The sequence below is a fragment of the Cordyceps javanica genome, chromosome 1, assembly GCF_051103115.1.
Source record: "Cordyceps javanica chromosome 1, complete sequence".
Lineage (NCBI taxonomy): Eukaryota > Fungi > Ascomycota > Sordariomycetes > Hypocreales > Cordycipitaceae > Cordyceps > Cordyceps javanica.
Genome location: NC_139295.1, coordinates 1017985 through 1045620, shown reverse-complemented (window position 1 = coordinate 1045620; position 27636 = coordinate 1017985). Strand labels below are relative to the sequence as shown.

At 54.3% G+C, this 27636-nt stretch overlaps 11 protein-coding genes across 11 annotated transcripts; 6 read left to right on the top strand and 5 right to left on the bottom strand.

Moving 5' to 3' along the window:
• Positions 1–294: 294 nt before the first annotated feature.
• On the bottom strand, positions 295–2110 carry V2A60_000323 (permease family-domain-containing protein; the record flags this gene model as incomplete). The annotated part of the gene is made up of 2 exons (XM_083251694.1): positions 295–1636; positions 1698–2110. The coding sequence occupies 2 exons, from the start codon at positions 2108–2110 to the stop codon at positions 295–297; spliced, it is 1755 nt and encodes a 584-aa protein (XP_083107820.1).
• Positions 2111–3475: 1365 nt separating this feature from the next.
• On the top strand, positions 3476–4123 carry V2A60_000322 (GNAT family N-acetyltransferase; the record flags this gene model as incomplete). Its single annotated transcript, XM_083251693.1, has 1 exon — positions 3476–4123. One exon carries the CDS (start codon positions 3476–3478, stop codon positions 4121–4123), a length of 648 nt encoding a protein of 215 aa, XP_083107819.1.
• A 118-nt stretch (positions 4124–4241) lies between these two features.
• V2A60_000321 (uncharacterized protein) lies at positions 4242–5147 on the bottom strand (the record flags this gene model as incomplete). Its single annotated transcript, XM_083251692.1, has 1 exon — positions 4242–5147. One exon carries the CDS (start codon positions 5145–5147, stop codon positions 4242–4244), a length of 906 nt encoding a protein of 301 aa, XP_083107818.1.
• A 361-nt stretch (positions 5148–5508) lies between these two features.
• On the bottom strand, positions 5509–7585 carry V2A60_000320 (uncharacterized protein; the record flags this gene model as incomplete). Its single annotated transcript, XM_083251691.1, has 4 exons — positions 5509–6581; positions 6632–6706; positions 6766–7389; positions 7552–7585. 4 exons carry the CDS (start codon positions 7583–7585, stop codon positions 5509–5511), a joined length of 1806 nt encoding a protein of 601 aa, XP_083107817.1.
• A 1268-nt stretch (positions 7586–8853) lies between these two features.
• V2A60_000319 (uncharacterized protein) lies at positions 8854–10523 on the top strand (the record flags this gene model as incomplete). Its single annotated transcript, XM_083251690.1, has 6 exons — positions 8854–9087; positions 9185–9312; positions 9369–9468; positions 9541–9682; positions 9746–9954; positions 10032–10523. 6 exons carry the CDS (start codon positions 8854–8856, stop codon positions 10521–10523), a joined length of 1305 nt encoding a protein of 434 aa, XP_083107816.1.
• An 813-nt stretch (positions 10524–11336) lies between these two features.
• On the top strand, positions 11337–12791 carry V2A60_000318 (flavin-containing monooxygenase; the record flags this gene model as incomplete). Its single annotated transcript, XM_083251689.1, has 1 exon — positions 11337–12791. One exon carries the CDS (start codon positions 11337–11339, stop codon positions 12789–12791), a length of 1455 nt encoding a protein of 484 aa, XP_083107815.1.
• Positions 12792–17839: 5048 nt separating this feature from the next.
• Positions 17840–18787, top strand: V2A60_000317 (uncharacterized protein; the record flags this gene model as incomplete). The annotated part of the gene is made up of 1 exon (XM_083251688.1): positions 17840–18787. One exon carries the CDS (start codon positions 17840–17842, stop codon positions 18785–18787), a length of 948 nt encoding a protein of 315 aa, XP_083107814.1.
• A 331-nt stretch (positions 18788–19118) lies between these two features.
• On the bottom strand, positions 19119–20505 carry V2A60_000316 (WD40-repeat-containing domain protein; the record flags this gene model as incomplete). The annotated part of the gene is made up of 2 exons (XM_083251687.1): positions 19119–20188; positions 20244–20505. The coding sequence occupies 2 exons, from the start codon at positions 20503–20505 to the stop codon at positions 19119–19121; spliced, it is 1332 nt and encodes a 443-aa protein (XP_083107813.1).
• Positions 20506–20933: 428 nt separating this feature from the next.
• On the top strand, positions 20934–22123 carry V2A60_000315 (glycoside hydrolase superfamily; the record flags this gene model as incomplete). Its single annotated transcript, XM_083251686.1, has 3 exons — positions 20934–20942; positions 21007–21317; positions 21364–22123. The coding sequence occupies 3 exons, from the start codon at positions 20934–20936 to the stop codon at positions 22121–22123; spliced, it is 1080 nt and encodes a 359-aa protein (XP_083107812.1).
• Positions 22124–23188: 1065 nt separating this feature from the next.
• Positions 23189–24430, top strand: V2A60_000314 (PLC-like phosphodiesterase; the record flags this gene model as incomplete). The annotated part of the gene is made up of 1 exon (XM_083251685.1): positions 23189–24430. The coding sequence occupies one exon, from the start codon at positions 23189–23191 to the stop codon at positions 24428–24430; it is 1242 nt and encodes a 413-aa protein (XP_083107811.1).
• An 807-nt stretch (positions 24431–25237) lies between these two features.
• On the bottom strand, positions 25238–25795 carry V2A60_000313 (uncharacterized protein; the record flags this gene model as incomplete). The annotated part of the gene is made up of 1 exon (XM_083251684.1): positions 25238–25795. The coding sequence occupies one exon, from the start codon at positions 25793–25795 to the stop codon at positions 25238–25240; it is 558 nt and encodes a 185-aa protein (XP_083107810.1).
• Between the last annotated feature and the right edge of the window lie 1841 nt (positions 25796–27636).

The window sequence follows — 27636 nt, the reverse complement described above, 5'->3', positions numbered from 1 at the left end:
CCAGGCGCTTTACTTTCGCTTTTTCTTATCAACGGAGTCATGAGCGCTTCTTTCATTTTTGTCTTATGTATTATCAAAGGAGGCTGGTGCTGGGGAGGCGCTTATTTTGAATAGTTCACTTCTCACACGTAAGATTGACTAGAGGTCGATAGATGCGCAAGTGTAATACGACAACGTGTACAAAATATGCTAGGCACAAAAGTCATTCTATTTCAGGTATGGATGAGCGAGATGCGGCCCGTCACTGCCCTTTCACCAGGCAGAGGGAAGCTTTATTCGCGCAATTCGAGCAACCTAGTTTGCTTCTACACTTTCCCGCTCACGTGCCTTCCTTTCGTGCGCGCTGGCACCGTGTTGAAGCTCTGTCTCTTCGGCATTGACTTCCTCTTCCAGTTCCTCCGGCAAGGTGAGGTTGAGAATCATGCACACGGCCGCCGTGATGGCGAAGCCAGTCTGCATCACGAGCACGATGGCGTCATAGAAACCCTTGAGAGACTTGTTGTCGCCTTTGTACGTGAAGATGTGGGAGAAGTAGGTGGGCACGAGCGTGGCTCCGTAGCCCAGCGACAGGCCCGCCGTAAGGATGAAGCGGTTGCGGCGCGTAAAGACGACGCCGCGCGCCACAATGGCGACGCCGGAAACGGCCACGGCCGTGAAGAGGAACGTGGTCATGCCGCCGATGACGGACGACGGAATAGACACGATGGCGGCGGCAAACTTTGCAAAGACGCCCATGACGACGAGAAAGAAGCAGCATGCGTAGCCCGCTCGGCGGTTGGCGCAACGCGTCAGGGCGATGACGCCATTGTTCTGCGCAAAAGTGCTCATGGGCGTCATGGTCATGAGGCACGCGAGGAGGCCATTGAAACCATCGGCCAGAACACCGCCTTGGATGCGGGACTCATAAACGGGGCCGTCAACCTCGAGCTTCGACACGTCGCAGGTGGCTGTGATGTCGCCAATCGCCTCGCACGCGCAGATGATGTAAACGGCGAGGATTGGGAGGACAAGAGGCCCGTAAAGGGACAATGGGAACGTGTGAACCCATATGAAGGACGCCACAGGGGCCACGTCGATTCCTGATCGGTCAAAGTAGCCGCAGGCCGCGGCGATGATGCATCCCACGAGCAAGCCGATCACAATGGACGTCGACTTCATGATTGGCGACCCGAAGCGCTCGCAGATCATGATGGTGATGAAGACGGAGAACCCCAGGCCGAAGAACTCGGCTGAGCCCCAGGGCAACGGGTGCGGCGCGCTGACGCTCGGGCAAGAGGCAAAGATGCCAGTAGCAGTCGCCGGGTCGGAGCACGGCCCGGAGCCGCCCATCCAGTCCTTGAAGCCGCTCTCAATGAGATGCACGCCGATGAGCATGACGGTGGGGCCGGTGACTATGGGCGGGCACATGCGCAGGAGAATACGCGCAGGAATGAAGGAGATGAGAATCTCAATGAGCGCGCACAGGGCCGATGTGCCGATGAGAGCACCATATCCACGCGGGCAAGGCAGCGGTGTGCCATCGGGCGACGACGGGCAGTAGCCGTTGGCGTACATTTGCTGGAAACCGCCGAGGGCGACGGGGATGAGGTTGAACGAGATGCCAACGACTGAGATGACACCCGTGCCAATGTAGTATCTGTTTCCCATAGTTTAGTGCCCTGGTAACACAGATGGATGGATCCGAAGCATGTACTCACGGGGACTTGAAGAGACGAAACCGAGTGATTTGGATCGTTGACAGAATGCCCGAGATGATGAGTGCCGTCGAGACGAGATACTGCTGCTGGTGCACTTCGAGATTGGCGCCAGACGCGCCGCTGAGCAGCAGCGGCGGCGTGATGATGCCGGCGAGCATGGCGAGTGCGTGCTGCAGGCCCAGGAGGAGGCTCAGCAGCACGGGCACGCGGTCATTGAGCCCAAAGAAGGGACTGCGCGAGTTGGAGCGCCTCATGAACGGCAGGTTGGGCCGGAAGAGGAAGCCGTAGTCGTAGTCGCCGAGAAGGCCCTGCTTGGTGGTGAAGGCCCGCCGCACGGCGCGCAGTCGGGACCCGACGGTGCGGCGGGGCGAGTGCGCCGGAGCGATGGATTGCGGCCCGTGATCCTCATCCATTGTGGATCAGCGTCTGAGAAGAATAAATAGTAATATATAAAAATGTATATGTATTTATATATAATATGGGCAAGACGGGCGGATAGTATGTTTCGGAGGAGGGGATCGGAAAACGTTGGCTGAGGACTGACTACCCCGGGGGGGCGCGGTTATGATCAGGCGAACCTGCTGAATCCTGGCGGTTGTTGGGGGCAAACCTGCTGAAGCCGGAATGAACGGGATCAACTCTACTCGGGAAGAGGAAAGTCCATTAGCCACCTGTATGATGTCGAAGAAGAAATTTGCGGGAGGGAGCACTCGGCGGGCAATTCATTATCGACAACGGCTGAATCCACAAGAAGCATTCTTAGCGTGGAAACGGCACAAACTAGGATAGCCTACCGGGTCGCACAGGTGGAGAGGGATCCGAAAGATAACGCGAGAGGCTGTTGTGCCTTTACGGGACGCAACTTGTCGGTCGGGATCGCAAGGCAATTCGCTATCGCTGGCGGGCGGCGGATGCCGACGACGGAGGAAGCTCGAGACTGCTGCCAGATCGCATCGTTATCGCCAGAAGCTGGTGACTGAGCCGGTGGCGTCTTGGCCTCTGGGACCAGGACCGGCCATCACCGTGCCTTTCTCGTAAGGGCTGGTCATTTGCTGGTTTGTGATAGGCCGCCTGGTCAGCCGATCATCCTCTGCCTGCTACCTAGCACTCGTAATTCGCAAGACGGTCTCTTAGTAAGGGCTTAGCAAGGGGCTTGCTTGTTCGCATACCTTTCGCATGATACTTGGAGAAATAAAGAAGAAATTGCAAAAAAAAAAAAAGACGCAATCGATTCTAGATCATGGTTCGTTCCCGCTTGTTTTGAGGGCAACGCCGATCTGCTAACTACAGGGTAAGGCGGCAGAGGCTGTCTACCAGTGACCATGTTCTTCATTCGACCCGGCGAGAGTGTACACGAGGTGAAAAATATCGGAATATAAAGATAAAGTAACCGAACGTGTTACCAGGAGCGTTATGAAACGTAGGTTGACTGGTTGCCAAGGATGCGGATCGAATTTATCATGAAGTGAGAGTGTACATTTCGAGAGAGTTTGGGCTTACCACGCGAAAGGCAGTACAGCCAACAAGGCTGGCAAAACGCGCCCATTGAGAAATCGCTTCTTCCTTGTTGGATATGACCATGAGTGCGGGGTAGCATCTGCCCAAGAACAATAAATCTGGCCTTGAAGACCTAGAAGGCTTGGGCTGAATTGAGCCTGATCTTTAGTCTCACTCGGTCCTCGGTTGTGACTCCAGCAGAGGAGGATAAAAAGGATCGACATGAACGATACAGTGACGCGAAGAGAAGTTTCAAAAACGCGGCGGGATCATCAATGAAAATGGATAAAATTTCAGAGAAAGCTAGGAGCATCTGGAAGTCAGAGCGCCTTACCTACAGGGCTGCCGACTCCAATGACAAGGAGCTGCAAGCTTGGTTCCAGACTCACATGTACGACAACCCCGAGATGGTCACCTTGTCAACCAATCTCCTTGCCAAGCCTCGCGACTCGAAGCAGTGCAATGAATTGCTGCTCGATACCTTGACCGGCTGCCTTCTTGGCGCGCTCATCTACCTTCCTGCCACAGAGACGGCAGGAGCCGCGGCACCCAAAGCTGCCGGGTCTTCGCAGCGTCAGCAGGGCACGGACAAGCTGATAGGACTCATTGTTCTTAGTTCACAGTCGCCAATGATGCTGCATACACGCGCGAGCTCGATTGGCGTCGTCCTGGACGGCGCGTACGTCAGCAAGGGCTACGGCACGGAGGCGCTGGCGTGGCTGGTTGACTGGGGGTTCCGCTTTGCCAACTTGCACCGCATCGCGCTCACGGTCAACTCGTTCAATGAGCGCGCCGTGTCCGCGTATGAGAAGCTGGGTTTCGTGGTGGAGGGTCGCGCGAGGGAGACGGTCTACTTTGATAGACAGTGGTATGATAGACTGTACATGTCGATACTGGAGCAAGAGTGGGAGGCACAGAGAAGCAAGTAGATGCTCGGAGAATGAAGGAATCCGGTGTCTTGTTGCATCTATGTCAGAGAAATTTCCATTTCAGAACAGAGCTAGATACCTACACGTATCTATCATCCGACCCCGCAAACACGGACCATCATCGAACTATGGCTGTCCAGTTGCCAGACTCATGAGAAGTAGTGCTTGCATCACTGAATTCATATCCAATGGCCTTTGAAGAATCAGACACCTGGCAAATGGCCACAGCACGCACCTGTTCTGCATCTGTCACAATGCGCTTCGCCCACTGCCACTTGCTCCGCATTGCACCCGTGACATCGTCCACGCTCGCTGCTGAGTCGTCTTTATCAATTGCACTGCTATCACCGACTTCACTGCAGTGAATCATCTTGATAAGAGTGGCATCAGGAAATCGTTTTGGATCCTGTGTGAAGATGCCAGCCACATCGGTGACAAACACGCACCGCTGAACAGCCGGCAGGCGCTCGGCGAGATGATACATGAGGGCGTCCCCAGACAGAATGGTTGAACCCAGTGCGCGATCAAAGACTGCATCACCAAAAAGCAGCGGCACAAAACCTGCCTCCAGGACCTGCTGCACTCGCGTCATCAGCCGGTCACTCGAACCTTCGATTACAGCACCATTGTCCGTTTCCACTGTATCATAGGTTGACACTGATAACACCGGCATGCATTCCCGCTCGTGGAGACGCTGTATCACATGGGTGTGAAGTTGCAGCACACGCTGCCTCGTGAGAGCCATTCCAAACTTGACATTGTCACGAGCCTGTTCGGCATCGTCCCCGCCCGCCTCGTCCCACGCTGTTGTCCACCCCGCCTTGACTTGGTACTTTTTCGCAGGGGGATGCCCAAAACTGCCCGCTCCATGGATGAGAATCAGCCGCCGGCCGCTGGGTCGCAATATCCGATGATACGCGTGCGCGACGCTGTCTATCAAGGCGTCAATGTTGTGGGAGAGCGTGTCCGGGACCGATTTATCCGTGATGGCGGCACCGCCGAGTTTGACTACTACAATCGACATTTTTGTGTAGTTTGAAGAACGCGAACTGCAAAGACAAATGCTGTCGCTGCCGTTGTAAGACAGAAAAAGGTGAAGAAGGAAAGAAGCGCACGCATGCAGGCTTTCTGTGGTTGCGCAGCACGTGATGGTCGTGGAGCCTCCGTACTGCTTGCAGCCTGCATGACATGATGCCTTCACGATGCACGTACAGATTGCCTACTACTATCCCGCAGATATAATCTGACATACCCAGAGATGGTCGCTATGCTTATCTTCTGGAAAATAGTCTGCGCGAGAAAATCTCAGAAAAAGAGGCTTCCCGTAATCGCGACACTGTTCATTTATCTCATCATACACACATTTGAGTCATTAATCCAAAACGCTACTCGTTGCTCCGTTTGGCAGCTTGAGCCGCCGCCCACTCCTCATTAACGCTTCGGTAGTCCTCTACGCCGTAGGCGCCAAAGATTTCCCGGAAGAAGCTGCTCTTCCTGTGCGTCTTCAGCCCAAGATCGCGAAGCAGTATTCCAATGTAGGTGACGGTGTCAAAAACGAAACAAGGTGACTTGTAGCCCCAGTCAACGGGATGACGCCAGTAGCCGAAGCGGTTGTACAGCACATTTTGGTAGCGCAGCTTGTCGAAGGCCTTCTCATCCGCGGCAATGGCAGAAGGATTGTGGCTCAACCTGCCATCGAGAAAAGCACTAATCCAGAGACCGCCAATGTGAGCAGTGGTCAGCGTGCTCAAGTTGTACATGAGCCCAGCAAAGGCAATGTCATGGCACTTGAGAAGCCTCGCAGATTGCGGCGCAAGGAAGCGGTACATCATGTATCCAGTTTGGGGTTTAGGGTTGGTTGTGACGATACCGTCCTGCTTAGTGACGGGGATGTAGTTGGGAAACTGGGGTTGGTTTTTCAGCATGGGAAGTCTGGCCAGAATTTCGCTGTCTGCACGCTTGATCAGCTGCGCTTGCTTCCCTGTGACAGGATCCCACTCGCCATCGGTTCTGCGATGCGGCAATCCTAGCTCGGCCTCGATGCCCTCGGGTAAGAACTTGACAGGAGGCGACTGCTGCCAACCCCCATAGGCCATCATTACATCGGCTCGGAAGGTGGTGCCATCGGCTAGATGCACCTCACCCGGGCTGAGCTTTTCAATCTCCCCAACATGAATCTTGATCAATCCGCTTCGGACAAGCTCGAAAATATCATGGTCATAGTTGAGAATACCGAGACTAGTAGCCATGTACATTAGAGGAATCCAGGCTTTGAGTTTGGCAGTCTCGGGGTGGTTGTCGAAGCCACAAAGCCCGTTGACGTCTGAGCTGATGATCTTCCACACAGTGCTCACGACCAGCCGACCAAGCCAGGTGCGATGCAAAAACCGCTGGACCCACGAAAAGCCATCTGTTTCAGACCAGATGGAGGGGCTAAACCAAGTCATAACACGGGTGTCTACGGGAAATCAGATGATTGCGCAGCATCCTGCAGTTATAACAACTTACGTGCAAGCTTTTCAAGCCATAATTTGAATGGCGAAACGCGAGAGGTGCTAACCCAGCCCAAGCCATGGCCGGAGGCTACAAAGAAATTATCAACACAAGTCGAGAGATACTAAAAAGATCAAAGATGTGCTTACCACGGATGACCCAGTTTACAGGTACACCAGCCATCGCGTACGAATATGCTACATCCCAGGCGAACTTGCCAACACCGTAGACGGCTGCGCTCTTGGCCGTTTTGAGAGTATTGGCATAGCGAGGAAAGTCAATTGCATGGAAGATGGGCCCCTCAAACTCGTCCTGGCCAGCAAAGGTTGGCAGAATTGGGTCGGAGGACACGCCAGTCGCGGTAATGAGGCGACGAGTGAAAATCTTCCTGAGCGGCGCAGCTTTGTCTCCCGTACTTTCCAGCGTGAGCACCCAACCACCTTCGATCGTTTCTTCCTGGTGCTCAGCGATTATGACCTTGGTATTAAACTGGATGAACCCGTCAATGCCGAAGTGAATGGCATATGCCTTCAAGTAGGCATTGACAGTCTCGCCCGGAATGTGATCGGCGGCAGGTTTAAGCTTTGCAGTTTCGGCATCGAACGGAAAGTCTGGATACTCAAAGGTGCCAAGGAGATTGTTTGTCTTCAGGTTCGGGTACAGCCGTTCTTCCGACCACGTCCCCCCCAGACAGGGGCGCGATTCGTAAATTACCAGCTTCTCGTCTGGGTGAGTGGCGTGGTACTGCTTAGCGGCCGCTAAACCGTAAATGCCTATTGTGTTTAAGAAATCAGCCGGTTCCCGTCCAGATCTAAGTCATTCCTCATCGGCAGCATATTTTGACTGTGATAGCTTCAGCCCGGCACGGGCCCTTGCCGGATGGGGGCGAAGAGCTCGAGGTCAATAACCAATGACGAGAGAACAGACGGACTTACCACTGCCAATCACGGCGCAGTCCAATCGTTCCATGTTGGGGCTGGTGGGATCAAAGCGCAACGCCACCCTCACATTGATTGCTCGACTACGGGATGACGCGGTGGCGGCACAGACAAAAAACGCACAGATTTGCCAATTAAAACGCCTGAGAAAGTTTTCAGAGGATAGGAACTGCGGAAAAAAACAAAGGAGAGAATCATGGGTGGGATGCAGGTATGTATTGCGTTGACACCCCTACCTTCGAATTGCGGGTAGCTCCAGTCCACCAACGATCCATATGAGACGTTACTACGGAGTATTTACACATGGGTGCGATGTTAAGTATTATTAAATATGAACACCCTTTTATGCGCACCGTATTCAGTCTAGTCGACTCTACTCCGTATAGCATACGTGTGCGCACGTACAATGATCTGCTATCATATATCATTTCCGACGAAAGTCTATTTTCAAAGGGAGCAAGGTATCTCTTTTCCGAGTTTCAAATTAATTTTTACGTGCTAGCGTGTGACTATCCGCTGCCCCCAACCTCGCGTAACACCGGACCGGCCTTCCACCAAAGTAATGGGCTGATGCCAGGCATCCTGGTTTGTCAAAGCATCACTACCGAGTACTGGTAGGCCCGATAGTCCAACATGCAGGCGAGTACAGGAAGAGGGGGCCTTTCTCAAGAAACAAAAAAACAACTACTGAACCACAAGTCCCTGCTGTAACCCTGGTAAACTGGGTGGAGTTTACACCGCTGCTCCGTCCCGGCAGAGACAATCCGTCTTGTCACTGGATCCGACGACGACTGCCGGACAGGGTAGAGACCCGGGAATGCTTGAGAAAAAAGCCACTGTTGTGTGGGCGGTTGCCGCGGAGGTTTTGCCAATGTTGAAGAGAGACCGCCGAGAGCCTGCATCATATCAGCCCAAGGGATAATGAGGAGCTTGAAGCGGCCAGTGCATCCCATTTCGTTTTTTTTCCTCTTTCGCCTCAGTCTGGGAGCTTCAGTTTACGCTAGTGCTGCAACAATTCGATACTGTGAAGCCTATTCGTTCGATTTCCTGGCCCTATTGGTTGGCATAACTCGGCAAGCTGCATTAGACGTCTTGCCCCCCTCAGTACGTCGAAATTTGTACTTACTCCTGAACGCCTGCACCGGCTCTTCCGTACACCTCGAAACAGCAAAGCAACGCAAGGCGGAGACAGAGAGAGGTCAACACCTCCCGCTGCGTTTTTGATTATCCTTCGCTTTTACGGCTGCGAGATGAAATACGCGCTGGCCACATAGTCGCGCTGTCCCGAAGCTGAATAGCATGCCAGCATTCCCTCGCCCCGATTTTGTAAGCGCCAGGGGCTACGAGGCGCGAGGGATGGCGTCGATGGCGTCGAGGGACAGCACGGAGGCGGCTTTTCGCGACTTCACGGTTGAGGCCTGGACGTTGCTCTCGGCTGCACTGGCCGTTACGGCTCTGCGGATGGGCTTGCGAATATCGGCGCTGGGGATTCGGAATTTGCGGTTGGATGACTACCTTGTCTGTGTTGGAGCGGTTCGTCGTCCTTTTATTCTACGGCCATGGACGTGCTCTAACCCACGGTTATCGGGCTATTCATGGACGATGGGGTAGTTGACTAACCTTGACACAGCTGTTTTATACGGCTGAGACGACCTTGGCGTATTGTGTTGGCAATGTCGCCCACGGTCTAGCCAACTCGAGCATGACGGACCAGCAGAGGGCGGCACTCTCGCCAGATGACCCCGAATACCGACTTCGGTCAGTGAAAAGATGCTGTGCGGCGACGCATCTGGCTACCGCTAACCAACCGGCAGTGTGCTCGGATCAAGGATACAAATAGCAGGCTGGACAACATACGGAACGCTGCTTTGGCTCTACAAAACCTGCATGCTAATATTCTACATGCGATTGACGGTATGTTGTGTAAAAGGAATGAGTGGGCACGCGGCTTTGAACTGGGCCGTTGGCTAACTAGCACGGGAATAGTCTGGTCTGCACAAGAGCTACTCGAAGCAGATCTACTTTGGATTTGCCTTGCTCGGTTCTACGTATGCCGTACTTGCTGGGACAATCTTCTTGTCGTGCCGGCCATTCCATAAATACTGGCAGATATATCCGGATCCAGGCAGTGAGTAAAATTTGGCGCGATTTCAGGTTGAACACGTATATTTGCTGACATGATGTTACCAAGATGGCTGCCAACCGGCGCTTTCGATCCAGATTATCTGGACGAACCTCGCTCTCAATGCGTCGACCGATTTCTATCTCATGTCGATACCGGTTCCAATGTTGTGGAAGTCTGGTCTGAAGCTATCCAAGAAGATTGCCTCGACAATACTATTCACCTCTGGCGCGTTCATCATCGTGTGTGCATTGCTGAGAAGTATCATGATCACCATTGTTAGTGGGACCGTTCCCTCTCCCCGAGGCCTGGCATGTTTTGGGTAGTTTTGGCTAACGATATTGTCGCTTGGCAGGATCCGATCAACGGCCCGCAGGCGGCAGGCGCGTGGAGCGTACGAGAATCATTCGTGGCCACGGTCGTGACGAACATGCCCATCATCTTCCCACGACTAAAGCTCCTCTTCGATCGGCATGTCGCCCCGATGCTTTCGCTACGATCGTCGAAATCCGGGCACTCTGCTACGGGATTTCGCACAATTGGAGGCGGTGACGGGCAGGGGAACTCGGGCGCGCGTCTGCGGCGGCATCCGCCCCAGAGCGTCAACCCTCTGCCGACAAAACTGTCAATGACGAATTTCACGGCGACAAATGTTACAGCGACGGAAAGCGCAGAGCAGCTGGTGGAGAGCGATATTGAGCTGCAGAGTGGCAAGTCCCGGGCGCCGTCTGAGAGTGCCGGCACGGCGGCGCAGCCGCAGTCGACACAGTCCGGGACAGGCAGCGCACGCGACACCGAGGCTGCGGCCTCTGCACGTCCTCGCACTGCGCGAGAGCCAGAGTTGTGAGGGGCGCGCCGCAAGTGGAAATACCGCCCATGGGGTGGGAAACTTTGTTGAGCAAACCATAACCCAGCGCAGGGCAACACTTTGCACATGATAGGCCAACTAGTGGTGCTAGAGCCTTTTAGTGTGGCTGGGGAACGGAGTCGGCGTGTATGGCGGCACCGCAGCAGCAGCCCGCTAGAGGGAGATGGATTGTGACCAACTCGCAAACCAACCAAGCATGAATGCGTAACTAGTTAATGGGCCATGTGAACGAGCCGGCGGCGCAAGAAAACGGAGGCTTCCGGGCGGGAGCGTTGAGAGCAGAATCATGCGATAATAACGCACGCGTTGATGTCCGGATAGCAGCATGAGATGGCGTTTGGGCAGCATTTGAAAATTTGTACCGAGTATAGTTGATGAATGACATGGAAGAATACTAAAACAGGCCATTATGCTCGGGTGGTCGTATTTCCCCTGGTCGCCTTGCCCGATCTGGGGACCACCAAGTACTGGTACTGGTAGTCAGGAAGTGTCTTGGTGCCTCGGCTGAAAGTTGGCTGGCTCCCCCGCTGCAGGTTCTACCCTCGGGCGGGGCTTCGGTAATGTTGTATGAACCAGTTAGCCAGAAGTGGCGCCGGGACCGCCACTATATATGTTGTTGTAAGTAAAGTTTGGAGTCCCCGGGTTTCTTCGCAGTTGCTGTCATCTCTTTCTCATCATCCCCAATTGGCCCTCTTTTGGTGTTTTTTTTACCCTGGTTCCTGCGTGGTCGATTCGATACAAAACAAGAAAGGAAAAAAAAGGAGAAGAAAGCGAGGAAAGAAACAAAAAACAATGGCCTCTACACAGCTGGACTTGGACGTCCTCATCGTCGGTGCCGGCATCTCGGGCATCAACGCCGCCTACCGCCTGCAGACGGACGGCCCCAAGGGCAGCCGGTACGCCATCTTCGAGGCCCGCCACAGCCTGGGCGGCACCTGGGACTTCTTCCGCTACCCGGGCATCCGGTCCGACTCGGACATTTACACGTTTGGCTTCTCGTGGAAGCCGTGGCACAAGCCCGAGACGGTCGCGCAGGGCGCCGACATCAAGAGCTACATGACGGAGGCGGTGCAGGAGACGGGCATCGACAAGCACATCCGCTACCACCACCGCGTCGTGGGCGCCAACTGGCTGTCGCAGGAGCAGTGCTGGGAGGTGAGCTTCGAGGCCGACGGCCAGCCGCCGCAGACGCTGCGCACGCGCTTCATGCTCCTCGGCACGGGCTACTACGACTACGACACGCCCATGAAGGCGCTGATCCCCGGCATCGACAACTTTGCCGGCAAGGTCATCCACCCGCAGTTCTGGCCCGAGGACTACAACTACGGCGACAAGCACATGGTGGTCATTGGCAGCGGCGCCACGGCCGTCACCGTCGTGCCCGCCGTCGCGGAAAAGGTCAAGCACGTCACCATGCTGCAGCGCAGCCCGACCTACATCATGCCCATCCCCAAGCAGTCGCTGGCGGCCCGGCTGCTGTTCGCGCTGCTGCCGCGCTTCCTCGCCCACAGCCTCAACCGCTCCCTCTGGATCGTCCAGAGCTACGTCATGATTTACTTTTGCCGCCTCTTCCCCAACGTCGCGCGCGCCCTCATCCGGAGCGTCAACCGCCGCCTGCTGCCCAAGTCGGTGCCCATCGACCCGCACTTCTCGCCCGCGTACAAGCCCTGGCAGCAGCGCCTCTGCGCCTCCATGGACGGCGACATCTTCGCCGCCATCCGCAGCGGCAAGGCCAGCATCGTCACCGACCACATCGAGACCGTCACCGCCGACACCATCAAGCTCAAATCGGGCGCCGAGCTGCACCCGGACGTCATCGTCACCGCCACCGGCCTCGGCCTTCGCTTCGCCGGCGGCATGAAGATCTCGGTCGACGGCGCCGCCTTTGACGTGACGTCAAAGTTCATCTACCGCGCCAGCATGCTCCAGGACCTGCCCAACCTCGTCTACGTCGTCGGCTACGAGAACGCGTCCTGGACCCTCGGCGCCGACTGCGCCGCAAAGGTCCTCGTCCGCCTCGTCAACGAGCTCAAGGCCGCCGGCAAGACCTCGGCCACGCCGCGCCTCGCCAACCCGGAGCGCATGGAGGTCAAGCCCCTCCTCAACCTCGGCTCCACGTACCTCAAGAACGCCAACAAGGTCTTCCCCAAGGGCGGCACCGGTGCCTGGGCCCCGCGCTCAACCTACCTCGCCGACCTCTACAAGGCCACCTATGGCGACCTCAACTCGGAAATGGAAATTGTATAAAAAAGAAGATGCAAGGCAGCGTCTGCCTGCTCCATGTTTTCCACGATTTTTTTTATTCTTCCTTTTCTTTGTTCTTTTCTCAACTTAGACGACTTTGATATACCAGGGCTTACATATATACATTCCGTTTGATTTCATTATAGCATAAAGAATACAATTCTGAGGATTTTTCCTTGTTCGCACTACTGGTACCTGACCAAAGTACCTCGAACATGAAAGTGACGCAATTGGTCAAGGCTGAGACATAAAGTTTGACATGTGAAACCCGTGGTTTTGGGTGGGGGTTTTGATTGGACTGCACGGCCAAATATGAGCAAAGAGTATCCGTACAAGGAAGGGCTCAGCCTTGGTGGCAAGCATGCAAGCCAAGCGGTCAAAAATGTGAGAGATGGTGGGTGTGGCGACACTTGATGCAGCCCATACCTATATGTGTACCCCTGCCTATTATTACAGTGCCAAAGTACCTAGGTGGCGGCGCGGACGCGGCGCAACCAGGCGGAAAATCGCCCGGTATTCCGAGCTCAGATCGACAGTACACATGTGCGAGTTCTTGCGGGCTTTTCGGCCAGTACTAGTTGCCGAACCGTGCCGCTTTATTGGCATCAGAAAAGCAATTTGCAAGTGTCGAATCGCCTTGCCGCCAACAGAGACGATTGCTTCATCTCCCCTTTTGAGAAGCTTGGGCACAATCTTTTGCCATCCAGTAATCAGGGACTGTGCGTTGTCATCGTAGACGGAGGCCAATTTCAGTCCGCTCCCCCCACGAGATCCAGCGGTTCCCACGCTAGCACTCTGAGCCAAGCAGGGTTGGGGTTGTTTCTGCTGTCGCAGGGGGAGGAGCCCTGACAGGAGTCAACGCGATGCTGAATGGCGGGACGTTAGTGCGCTGACAACGAAACCTGGGGTAATGCTTCTTCTTTTGACTTCCCGCTACCCTACTCAGTGGGAAGCGATAGGAGGGCTCCCCACGCGGGAGGGAGACGGCTCATCAGCTGAGATACGACTCCAGTTCTCGGTACTCTATCTGAACTTTGCGCCAAGAGAGATCAGACTCCGGGAGGGAATCCAACACGGAGTGCTGAGAATATCACGTCTGCTCTCGACGTACTAGTTACGGCAACAAACTTTTACGAGTTCGCGTCGTCCCAACCGGTCTGTTGCCGGTGTCTTCCGTATAAGTTGCTAGGCATTGCCGGGTTCGCTGGAGGATGGTTATGCACAAAAACTCGCGAGATCAGCGTTGCGAGCACCCGAATTTTGCATCCCGAATTGGCCAGAGTTGATCATGCCTGGTGCCATCCCGACAATGACTGTTGGCTCCGGCCTCGGTACCGCCGCCATGCTCCTCACTAGTGAAGCACCGAATAGAGTAACTTGGCGTGGCAGCCTTTTTTTGGTGCTCTGGACAGCGCAGTTTCTGGCTCGGGGTTTCTGGTGCATGTTGATATATCCATTCTTTGTATCGCTTCTACGGAAGCTGCCTACCCCCGATGGGATGGAAGCTCGGCACCGGACACATGATTGAGGCAATCGACAGAGGGCATGGGAGTCTGCGCACGAGAATGGTAAGAACACTGTACGCAAAGGGGGCGGTGTCTGAAAATCACGACATTTTAGGCACAGGGGGATTTTTCCCAGCACTAGAGGCGTCGAATAGGACTGCAGAGATGCCAAGCAACGATTTCCTGCGAATGATTGGCCCTCTGCATCGCGAATCTCTCGTGGCTTTTTCAGGCCTGTGAAATAGACAGCTTGTTGGTCCCCGGCAGTTTCCTTTCCTGGGTACTTCTGCTCAAGGTACCTTATAGCACGGACTACATTAATAGCCTTGCGGATTTGTTTGATATATAGATTGTAGACGAGTTTTTTTTCAACATCATTTTTAAACCACGAAATCTCTTACAAGTACTTGCATGGCACTTGGTTTCCTCCCCTCCCGCCAGTCCGGCTTAAGCATTCCTTTACCATTCGCCATGGCGAAACCTACGCAACTTTGCTCTTGTTTACCCCAATTTCAGCTTGCATTTCGCAGCAACCCTATTTGTGGCTCCCCAACTCCCCCATGGAATCGATAGCTTTGCACCTGAAACTCTTTCAGCCCCAGACTTTGAAATAAAAAGGTGTCGCCCTGCATGCCTGCGAATGGAGATTGATGCCCCGTGGCAGATCCCCTGCATCGACCCCGCTCCCGATCGGGCCCGTTGTAGTGCCAGGGACCAGGACGCTATCGCGGAACAAGACGATCTTGCTACGAGAGCGTCCCTTTCACCTCCTCTCTTTGGGAGCAGCGATTCCCTCACCACAGTAGTAGGGTGTATGTCTGGCAGGGAACATCTATTTTCAAGTTTCCGCTGTCAAGTGGCGTAATAGAATTCATGCTACGGCCACTGCCGCACGCTAAATAGGACCCCAAGTTCTTAAAGGCCGTTTGAACGTCGCCTCAACGTTGGAAATGAAGTGCCACATGTCAGCGCCAGCACTTCCATCTTGGTTTGCATCGTTTGCAGCATTGTACCGTTTATTAAGAAGAGCCGTGCCCCGCCTGCGAGTACCCCGCTTATTGCACTCCCATCTAGATCCAAGGTGAAGGCGTCCGTCACTGTTTCTCCTCTTTCAACATCTCTCTCGTTCGCCTTCCAACAAATCAAACCTCGTACTCTACCGCGATGTCCCCGGTTACAAATTCTATGCTTAATGATCGACGTGAAAAAGACTGTGTCAACATTACAACAGAGCGAAAGTACTTCCATATTGATGGCTCGCATGTCAAGCGCAGCCTACGCCCGCACGAATGGCAGCATAGCCCTTTCCAAGGCCACCTATGTATTCCTCGCCTTGGTAACGAGCGTCTATTGAATGAGGCTGCTGCCTTGCGATTTATCACTGAAAATACGGATATTCCAGTACCAAAATTATACGCATGCTTCGAGGATGACGGGGCTGTTTATTTAATCACGGAATATATTGATGGGGTCCCCATGGCCGATCTTGAACCAGAGAAACGCAAGGTTGTCGAGGCCGAGTTAAAGGTCCATATTACGACTTTACGAAGTCTCAAGTCTAACGTCTGGGGAGGTCCTTCCGGACTGGTAAGCTCCTTCTACTTCTATGCCACTTGTCTCCTTTTACCATTTACACTGACTTGTATAGGTTATTCCGCCATATCGACTACTTAAACACCCTATCCGTGTGAAGTGGGTAATGAAGCCAAGAGAAGTCAAAGATCTGGTTTTCTGCCATAATGATTTATCTACGCATAATGTAATTGTTAACCCAGAAACATTAAAAGTTAACGCCATTATTGATTGGGAATACGCTGGGTTTTATCCTGAGGAATTTGAAGGGATGTACTTTTGCCGGCCTGGTCCCTCAATTGCGCTTGAGGGAGAGGTCAATGACGAAGAACAATTGTTGGAAATTATGTACGAAAATGAACAGGATAAGTAAAGGTATTAAAAAGTTGTAAAAATATTATTAGGATTTCTATAGAGCTCCTTACTCAATTTAGTAAAGCGTTTAAATTATGTAGATATCTTACTTATAAGCCAGTTATCTGTGAGCGAGTACAAAAACCTGGCCATCTGGGCATATATGTGTCTGACGCTGAGGGAAGGCTGGCGGGCGTTACCGTTGTCGGCCGCGCGTGCTGAGCGGCGTAAGATTCGTAGATTTGGATAAGATTTGTAGATTTGTAGAAAACCGAGTAGATCGCGACGGGACCGTTCAAGACTGGTCTATGATGTCGTTGACGAGCAAAAAGGAAACGGATTCCTCGCCCACATGGGGACCGTTGCAAGGGCAGCGTCGGACCACGACCAACCAATTAGTCAACTAGTTAGCAGAGCGCCACCAGTCAAGCGACCCCGCCATGTTGTCTGATCCCTTGTCATGACGTAGGTATTACAGGTAACAAAGGAGCTTGAACGGAGCAGGATTCATCGAGAGCAAGAGGGAGCACGCATTTCTTTCCGCGCCGGTGCGACTCGCGCCTCACGCTATACTTACTTCCAACTCCTCGGGCAGGGAGGGAGCTGGGAGGGTTCTCAAGTACCATGTCAGTCATGTCAAGCCAAACTTGTTGAGCTTTTATTTCACAGCACTATGCAAATGTAATGATTTCTTTCCTTTTTAGGAAAGTACCTAACCAAGCACAAGTCCCCGGCAAGGAAATAATCAGCCAGGGTTTCCCGTCCGCTTTCCTTTTTTGCGCATCAAACTTGTTGCAACGCTTGACCACCACCACCTCCTAGTCCATGGCTAGCGCCGGCCCGGAGCAGAAGCCCCGGGCTTATGGTGGACTTGGCAGTGGCCTGCAGAGTCCGGAGCACAGTGACCTTTAGTGGTCTTTGATGGCCTGCAGTGGCCTTGAATGGCCCTAGGTACGATGTACAGCGGCTCCCTCCACTGAATTTGGTGCGGCGTTTTGGGCGTTCCTAGCTACCTAGGCACCCTGTCTCCGCTGTTAGTGCGCCTAGTGTCCCCTCTCCCCTCCACAGGGAAAGAAAAAAAAAACGCCCATGCAGCAAATGCCCATCTGACTTTTACCGTTTTGCCCTTTCGCCATGGGGCTTTTTCCGCCAATTCGCCACTTCCCCATACAACCCTGTCAAGGAACTACTCAAAGTATTTCCCCTTTCGCCACCACCGCCAGCACCTCCACCACCACCACCCACCAACACTGATTGTCTCTCAATACATCTGCCAGACAGTGTGCCCTGTACTACATCATTTGCATCCTTCTTCTCTATTGCTGTCATTTGCACAACTGGAATCAAACGTCATTGTGGGCGTGCCAACCAGTGTGCCTTGGATTCAGCACAACGAAGCAACCGACGTTTCCACTCCTCCATCTTCAACCCACGTCACCACCAGAATCCTCATCTTCACCCACACAACCCTCGCCTGTTTTTGTCTCATTCGTAGACGCTCATACCGGTTTTTTTCATCGCCATCATTCTTCGTATCCCATCTACGCTTCCCCCCCCTTTTCCCGTTGCAGCCAGAGTGAGGCCAGATGGAGTGCCGCAGCTGGCTGAGCCATGAATACCATGTCACCCACGGTGGCGACGGCGACCAGCCCTGCCAGCCGTGCTGCTACCAGCTGCGTGGTGGCGCCGCCGCCGGGCAGCGTCCTCTCATCGTCGGCCGCCTCGCCCGGCCGCGTGTCGAGAAAGTCTTCCTCTTCCAGCCGGCGGGCGGTTAGGAGCGACCGGGAATCCAGACGGACGCACAGCAAGTCGCCCTCTCCATCCCTACTACCGCCACCGCCGCCATCATCATCCTTTCCCACGCCGCCCTCCCGCATCGTCTACGGTCCCGGCACCATTGTCCGCCTTCCCACGGAGCTCGGCCGCCTGCACCTGACGTCGCCGCTCATCGTCGCCAGCCCCTCGCGCATGGCCACCGCCCGCCACATCCAGGCCCTCATCCCCAACCTTGACTCGCGCATCCTCGATTCCGCCGTCGTCAACGTCAAGGCCCAGCTCGTCGACGACGCCGTCGAGCGGGTGACGGAGCGGGACTGCGTCATCAGCGTCGGCGGCTCCTCCGCCGTCGGCCTCGCCCGCGCCGTCAGCATCCGCAAAGCCATACCTCACATCTGCATCCCCACCACCTACAGCGGCTCCGAAGTCCTCCACCTGTTCGACTGCGACGTCCCCATCTCCACCGGTCAGCCCGACGGCGGCGCCGCCAGCGCTGCTGCTTCGCGACGTCCCAGCAGCAGCCGCCACAGCATCGGCAGCCCTCCCAGCGATGGCAGGAGCCGCACGAGCGGCAGCAAGCACAGCTCCAGACACAGTGTTGTGAGCGTCGCCAGTCGAGATGCAAAGCAGCGAGTCAAACCCGCCGTCATCATATACGACGAGGAACTCACAGCCTCTGTCCCCAAACGCGTCTTCATTCCCGCCAATACCACCAGTCGTCAATCACGCTCAGCAGATGAGGCCCAAAGCCCTTCCGCCAAATGGAGCTTTATGCAACTACCGGGAATATAACGGCTCTATTCCCCGTTTCCTTTTTTTTCTTTTCCTTCTCAGTATGATTTCTTCTGTCTCACTTGGTCACCTGTTTCTGAATAGCGCTGGAGCTTCGGTATTAAAAAACATACGCGCCGATTTTTGTTATTGTGTTCTCATGTTCAAGAGCCAGTCCTACTATTTTCCTTTCTAAATATCCTCAGTACATCATATACAGTGGCGGCAAATGCAAAGAACCGAAATCTGAACTCTTGTCAAAGAAAGAAAAGAAGCAGTCTATCGTCCGTATAGCGCCGTGGTATCGTCTCTATTGTTAAAAGCATCCAACGTAGCAACAACTTTTCCCATTTTAGTCTAGGCCACTAAAGCCCATAATGCCATGCGCCCCCATGGGTCCAAGCTTGCTGTTCTTCATCTCTTTGCGCCGCTTTGCGCGCTGCTTCATCTCCTCTACACCATCCTCATCGTCACTGTCGTCCTCATCATCATCGCTCTCGCTTTCAGCTGCTCTTTTCGAGGACTGCGTCTTGCCCGTGGCCTCGTCATCGTCGTCGTCGTCGTCGTCGCCGTCATCATCATCGTCATCGTCACCCTCTTCTTCTTGGCCATCGTCTCCATTCTTGCCTGCTTGCAGCTCTGACAACTCCTCCCAGACCTTGACAGTTCGGCCACCAGCGCTGATTAGTCGGTTCTCGCAATCAAACGACAGCGACACCACGGCATCCAGGTCGTCGTGTCTCAGGTTGATTGACCGGTCAACCTCACGGCTGACGAGATTCACCACTCTTAGGCTGCCGTCGCCGACGCCGCAGACAACCTTTTGCCCCAGGCCGAGTTCTTTCGGGACCGCAACAACGCAGTCGATGCTCTCACCGCCGCCTTTACCACCGTCAACAATGATCCGTTCCTGCTGGTCGTCCCAGGAGCCTTTGTCCCAAAGTGTCAAAATGCCCGAGCCAGAACCAATCGCCATCATTCCGTTGCCTCTCATCTTCTTCGGACCCAGACCATGCACGAAGCAAGCGCCCAACAGCTCGTCCTCTTGGTCCTCGCTTCGGACGAGCACGCCACGACGCACATCCGTAACCGCCAGTGTTGTCCCCCCAGTGCTGACCCATTGTTTGGAGAAACCACTTGTGCTCTCTTCCGTCGGCGGTAGCGGTGTGATGGACGATACATAGTCAGCGTGAGGGAAGTGAGTCTGTGCTGGCTTCTTGCCGGGATGGCCATCGCGAAGATCGACAATGTGAAGTGCACCGGAGTCGGTTCCCAACAGCAAACTTTGCGGGTTTAGCACATGCAGCAACGTCGGCGCATCGGCCTGTGTGGTTGTGGTCGGGATTGCCATTTTGGAAATGACTTTACCGTTCTCAGGGTCAAAGTGTTTAACGATTGCGTCCGTACCGGCCGAGTATATGGCTGCATCAATCAGTCAGTCGGATATCTTTCGGCCTCTAGCTCTTCGAAGACATACCACTGCCATCGTGGGAGCATGCCAGACAGCGACAGCTTCCCTTGTGCCGCCGAGTTTCCCACTTTGTTTCTAGGTATCCTTTTCCATCGCTTAGTACACTGGTATCCCCGTCTTCGCTTTCGTCAGTCGAAGAGCTGGGCGGCAAGCGAAACGTCTGTACATGGCCATTCGAGAGCCCAACAGTGAGCAACGGCTCAGAGGGATGTAGCGCAGTCGCAAACACATCCGCGTGGAGCGGCAGCGTACAGAGGTTCTCAAACATGACGAAAATGGTATTACAGAAAGTTCCTCAAGTCAAAACACCTAGATACGAATTCCTAGGCGTGAACTCGTGATTATGACGGCAATTGGAAGGTTTGCTGCTCATAGCATAGTGGGAGTTGCTGCTTGCTTGCCTTGCCAGCTTTTTTTTTCAACAGCCGACCTTCGCTGCGGGCCGCTGTACTGTGTGAATACAGTGTGTTTTAACCGAGCACTGTGGTGCCACCTTCCAGCAAACGAGCTTCATTCAGCACTTGCAGCCATCAGTCAAGATCTAGCAAAATCGAAAACCGTCGCCCTTTTCGCTACATGAATACCAGAAACAAATAGTACGCAAGCAATCAGGATGCTTTGGAAGTGTGGAGCACAATGGTGGCTCATGTACCTTCAGATACTACTAACTATGGCTGCGGCATCAGGCTCACCGCGATGCATCATGTATTTGACTGGGTGGGCTTGACATCATCCGAGAAGCAGTGCAGCATTAATAGAATCTAGGCAGCACAATGTCATTTCCGAAAACAAAGAGCTCAGAGATGGTATATCCCATGTCATTCTCGCGTTCATGCGCTCTGAGACATTCAATATCGATTCACAGTCCGATTTTCCACTCTTTACTTCTGTAAAAGAGGTACGCCAGAGCTTTCCGGCCACCACCAAGGTGTTGGTGGCAATTGGTGGATGGGGGGACTCAGCAGGGTTCGAAGAAGCCGCACAAGATGGGGCGAGCCGGAGCCGCTGGGCTAAAAACGTGAAGCGGATGGTAGAGTCAACAGGGGCAGATGGCGTCGACATAGATTGGGAATATCCTGGGTAAGACCCTTGATCCTGCTGTAGGTTCAACTAAACAACGTCACAGTGGCAATCGTGACGACTACAAGACCGTCCCCAATGCTCAGCGCGAATGGGAAATTGACGCCTATCCACTACTCCTGCAAGCCATCAGAAAGACGCTAGGGCGAGACAAGATCCTTTCAATCGCCGTGCCGGGACTAGAGCGCGACTTAATGGCATTTACAGATGCCACAGTACCAAAAATTGCGGAGAGTGTTGATTTTGTCAATATTATGACATACGATCTCATCAATCGCCGAGATACAGCAGTACAGCACCATAGTGGGATAGCGGACTCGAGAGCATCCGTGCAACGATATCTCAACCGAGGTTTGCCCAGGTCAAAGGCCAACTTTGGACTTGGATACTATGTCAAATGGGTCATGACAGAAGAATGTAGGAAAGGGGAGGTTCTAGGATGCCCAACACAGTTACTGGAAGACCCGGAAACGGGCGAAGACCTTGGCAGAACAGCTGCCTTCAGTTGGCATGATACGGTGCCTAGTGAAGTCGCCGAGTCATTTGCAAGGGCTCTTAGCGATGGCGAGTACTTTGAGGACGGCAGCTACGGATACTGGGATGAGCGTGAACGTCGTTGGTGGACATTCGACACCGTGGGGGTCATTGAGCAGAAGATGAAGGAGCTGGTGGGATCCATGAGGCTTGGTGGGGTTTTCGCATGGGGTCTGGGCGAGGATGCGCCCGGCTTTACAAGACTGGCGGCGACGGTCCATGGTGTGCGTGCTTTACAGGATTTGTCTGGCGGTGGAAAGGATGAGCTGTGAAGACTTGTGACTGGAAGACTGGGTGCGAGGCAAAGTTCTATACTGATTCTAGGTATCATTTTACGAGCTAGTCTCGTTTTGAAGGGACTGCACACAGTCAAGGATCTACTTACTTATCAGACATCGAGTCAGGAGGCCACATGCAACATGCATTTTGCGAAAGGTCTTTTTGCAACTCTTGGAAACCGATTCTTGGCACACCACGTGGATGAGCTGAAAATTGAAACGTCAAGCTTAATTTTGAGTAGTAAATTTCGCGAGCTTATCGTGTTGATTAAACAGGGTTGGTGTTGAGGGAGTAATTACATCATGTATTCTACATCTAGTTGCCCGCAAATCATCGACGGCAATTCAGACACGCTGCCGCCACTCCGAAGCCATTGTCCCACCTCTCCACGCACACTTGGTCGATATGGTCAAGCCACAAGCGGGCCACCAGGCCAGATGTTCATGTGCCGAGGGAAGCCTGTATCAGTTGACTTTTCGAGAACAGGAACTGGAGATTACAGAGAAAAGGCAAACAACACGCCGCTGCCCGCTCACATCAATGACTACGTCGGTGAAACCAGCAAGGTCCAAGGGCCCAGGGGAGGACAGCGTCCTTGCGCACAGCGTTCCACTTGTAACAAGGGAACAGGGAGTGAAAGTCGGCAGGTAGACAAATTCATCGCCGCGGGCATTTTGGAAGAGGGCTTAGCAGAGTCCGATTCCCCATAGGATCGGCTTCTGCTGCCCGAAAGTAACCCGAAGGGCTCCTGCGCTTGCTTGATGGTTCCACCGAAACTATATTCGCAAAGCTAGACCGGGCCGCCAAGCTGTGAAGCCACCTCACGGGGGCTGGGCCAGAGCTGGTTGCATCCACGCTTGCATCTCTTGCCAGATGATGAACATGCGTGCGCCGTTGAGCCGAGACCGGTGGATCGCTCGTGGAATAAGTAGCTGAGCCGTTGCCCTCCCCCGTGTGCCCTCGAGATTTCCACAGCGAGAAACCGGCCCTGCCTCCCGTCGCAGCAGTCCAACCTCCCCCCCAGCGGCGAAAGTATATATAACCAACTCTCACCAACCATGCACGTCACCAACACCTTCCTGGCGGCCTTGGCGGCCGTTGGTCAGGTCTCTGCCGCGCCCTGTTCGCCGTGGGCGGTGCAGCCCATCAAGAAGATTGAGCTCGGCCCGCGCCCCTACTACCTCGTCGAGAGCCTCTCTGCCGGCCCCCTCAAGAAGAAGCTCGCGTCGTGCACCGAGATGGACATGAAGCCGAGCACGTGGTCGATCGGGCACCGCGGCGGCGGCACGCTGCTGATCCCCGAGGAGTCGCGCGAGTCCATCCTGGCGGGCGCGCGCATGGGCGCCGGCATCCAGGAGTGCGACGTGACCTTTACCAAGGACCGCGGGCTGGTCTGCCGCCACAGCCAGTGCGACCTGCACACGACCACCAACATTGTCGCCGTGCCGGAGCTCAACGCCAAGTGCCGGACGCCGTTCCGCCCCGCGGCCGACGGCCGGCCTGCGGCGGCCGAGTGCTGCACGAGCGACATCACCCTCGCCGAGTACAAGACGCTGTGCGCCAAGATGGACGGCTTCAACGCGTCGGCCACGACGCCGGCCGACTACCTGCACGGCACCCCGTCCTGGCGCTCCGACCTCTACGCCAGCTGCGCGCGGGTCATGACGCTGCAAGAGCACGTCACGCTCGTCCGCTCCCTGGGGCTCCAGTTCACCCCCGAGATCAAGACGCCCATGGTGCCCATGCCCTTCCAGGGCAACTACACGCAGGAAATGTTCGCGCAGCAAATCATCGACACGCTCCGGGCCGGCGGCGTCGCACCCGCCGACGTCTTCGTGCAGAGCTTCCTCTACTCGGACATTCAGTACCTGCTCGCGCGCGAGCCCGCGTTTGGCCGGCAGGCCGTCTTCCTGCTGGACTCGCCGGCGCCCGGGACGGTCGAGGCGTCCATCGCGAACCTCACCGGGTACGCCCGGGACGGCGTCAAGATTGTCGCGCCGCCGCTCGGCGTCCTCGTCGAGGCCGACGGCGGCCGCATCGTCCCCAGCCGGTACGCCGTCAGGGCCAAGGAGCTCGGCCTCCAGATCATCACCTGGTCGCTGGAGCGCTCGCCGCCCGTCGCCCAGATCAAGGCCGACGGCGACTTCTACTACAACAGCGTCAGAGACCTCCTCAAGACGGACGGCGATGTCTACACCGTCCTCGATGTCCTCTGGCAGCAGGTGGGCGTCCTCGGCGTCTTTTCCGATTGGAGCGCCACTGCCACCTTTTATGCCAACTGCTTCGGCATCGGCATCTAGTCATTATGGTGTGCCTGAAACGACAGCACGAATAAACATATACGAGCTTTTTCTCCACGTTCGAGAGAGTATCTCGACAATATGAACGGCAAGGGTTTAGATTTAGATGCCCAGGTGCAATTTTTTTTCTAGAGGGCTTGCTTCATTCAATACAAGTAATCGCTCTCGCAGAAACTCCAGGCCGTGTTCCACGCTGGCAAACGCAAGGTTAAACTTGTTCATGGCCTCTTTCCAACGCTGGGCCGAGATTCAAGCGCCCTCTTCCGTGTAATTGGTTGGAACTATGCTGCTCATGCTAGGGGGTGGATGGGATGCGCCAGGTGGGATACGTAATGTAAAATACTCTCGTTTTACGGGGTACATATACATACATATACATACATATATATATATATTTAAAAGAAACAATCGAATCTCTACAGGCGAGTCACTGAAAATACACCTTTGATGGAATAAACTAAAAGCGCATGTACTGATTGGCCGGTAATATTCGTGTAGCGTTGAAATCATACAGGTTTGACATACATGGAGACGTAAAGACAAAGGGAAATACTACCAAAAATGTACTGAAAAATGTACCAAAATTTGACCAGATTTGAACAAGAAAAAAAATAACCAACAATATTCGACCCTTACTCCTGGCGCTTGGCTTTTGAATAACAAGAAGAAGCGCTTAGCAAAGCAGTAGTGGCACGTACTGCACTCGATCGACTTGGGAGCGTGTAAAAATGATCAACATGAACGAAACCTGCTTTCAACCCTTGGGTCGAGCCCTCTTTCCCCCTCTTCCCTTGCTTCGTCTCCTGCCTAGACGTACACACGACGCGAGTGGTGGCTGTGACGGCTATAGTGGGAGCCGTTGGAGCGGGAGCGGGAGCGGTGGCTGTGCCGGCTGGAGTGGTGATGGTGGTGGCGCCTGCGCTCGCGGCGGTCGTCGGCGGCGCTGAAGTGGTCGCCGTGCATGAAGGCGGCAAAGGCGGTCCAGGCGAAGAAGACGGTGTTCATGATGGCAAAGGCCCAGACGGCCTTGAGCATGCTGCAGGGGCCCGAGGGGCTCCAGGCGAGGGCGCGAAAGTTGCCGCCGAGCTGGTTGGTCCAGAGGCCGCTGGGGCCCGGGTCGGCGGAGCACGAGGCGAAGCGGATGTTGCGCAGGTAGTAGATGCCGGCGATGAGGGCGCCGACGATGGCGATGTCGATGACGGAGACGAAGAAGGCGTTGGCCGAGGAGCGGTGGTAGCTGAAGAGGGTGAAGAGGGCCCAGGCGAGGGCGAGGACGGAGACGATGAAGAGGATGAGGATCGAGGTCGGGGCGAGGACGTTGCCCTGGACAAACTTGTCGACGAACCAGGAGAGCATGCCCATCATGATGATCTGTCGGCGCACGAGATGTTAGCGGGAGGGCCTTTTCTTTTTCTTTTTTTTTTTAAATAATTTGGTTCTGGTCCGGGAGAGGGGAGCGGAGAGGGCGCATTGGTGGCAGTCGTCGCAAGACGAGCGACTTAGTTAGACAGCTTGCGCCCCCACGCTTTGCGATGGATGCGCCGGGACTTTGAATGAGAAATAGACGTACCAAGGTGATGATTTGCGATATACGCGTGCACACAAAAACCAAAGCGAAAATCATCTTGGGCGATTTTGGTATTGACCAGGCAGAGATGTGTGTGAGTGGTTGGTGGGGGGGAGAAGGAGGCCAATACGGCGCGGGCCGCAAGCTGAGGCTATCTCGTCAGAGGCAGAATGACTTGCGATGAAGAGCCTATAATAAACGGTTGTTGGCCTTCTTGGGGGCGTTTATGACCTCGGACGGGAATGCGGCGCAACTTGGGAATCTTGATGCAAGGAGGAAGAGAATAGACAATGTAAATAGAAACCGGGCGGTTGCGATTGCATGGGAGGCGCGCACGTAATGAATAACCTTGAGAAAGATGGCTGGGGGGGGGGGGGCTAGGTGGGCTTTTTTTTTGTCGTAGAGGATTTCGTGCATATATTATCCGGGAGGCTGGGAGTTGATGAGAGCGACAGAGCGAGGGAGAGAGACCAGGGACCAGGGACCTGGGACCAGGGGGTGGGTTGGCCAGGACGCACCCAAGCACAACAGGCACACTCAACGACGAACCGTGCGTGGCTTGTTGCAGGGCAAGAAAAAAAAAGCATTGGTCGTATTTTGTCATGATGCTGGTTATATTATGGGGAATTATACGCGTAGAATCATGGAACGCATAACGAATGAATCTCGACAACCGCGTACATGGGTCTCGGGTAAGGTACTTGACTGGGTGGCATGGTGGGTGTTGACGTGCAGCCTCAGTGCAGGCAGCCACTATAACTAGGTGCTAAGCAAGGTAAGGTAGGTACTGAGTACGGAGTACCTACTACTCAGTACAACAGCACTGGCTGGTGACTGGCTGGTGACTGGCTGACCCGCTGGCTGGCTGCATCGAGTCTTGTTCAGCTGCGCTATTATTTTTTTTGCTTCTTGGTGCCAAGACCATGTGTGCATGTGTCCCGACGGCCTGGGCCAACTTCTTTTTTGTTATTCATCGACGATTTGATAACCATCGAGATGATTGTCTCAAAGCGCTCCTTCCCGTCTACTACCAGACCACCGAGCAGTTGTCATGGTAAGGCTTCCGGCGGGCGGCGTCCCTTTGAAGGAGGGCAAGACGCAAAGCAAACCGTTTGACTGCAGCGGCACTGCGCATGGACAAAAGAGCCAATAAATAAAAATAAATAAAAAGGAAAAGAGGGAAGGGAAAAGTGTCAAGAGAGTAAACAATGTAGCGAAAGAGCAGAAAAAAACAAGACAAACAGATGAAATAAACAAATAGCATGAAATAATATAACCATAATTTGTACGGAGTATACGTAAAGATGCATGCAAGGCAGCTAGCTAGGTACTTATCCCCAGCAAATATACAAATAAACCCTGCAATTGAAATTGAGGTGACGTCAACTGGACAGTGGAGCTCGGCCAGCTGCTGCCGCGAAACCTTGTTCTATCCAGCGAGCTTGTCAAGGTAATCCCATGTCAGTATCATTATACCCGCCCCAATACGGGCGCCACGCACACCAAGATTTTTTGAATCGGAGCTGGAGGCGAGTTGATCGAGTAAACGGATTACTTACTGACACGCAATACTCGGGCGACCTGCTACGGGAAAAATCGAAACGCCTCCGAGTTGCCATCGTCCATCCTCCCACTTCCA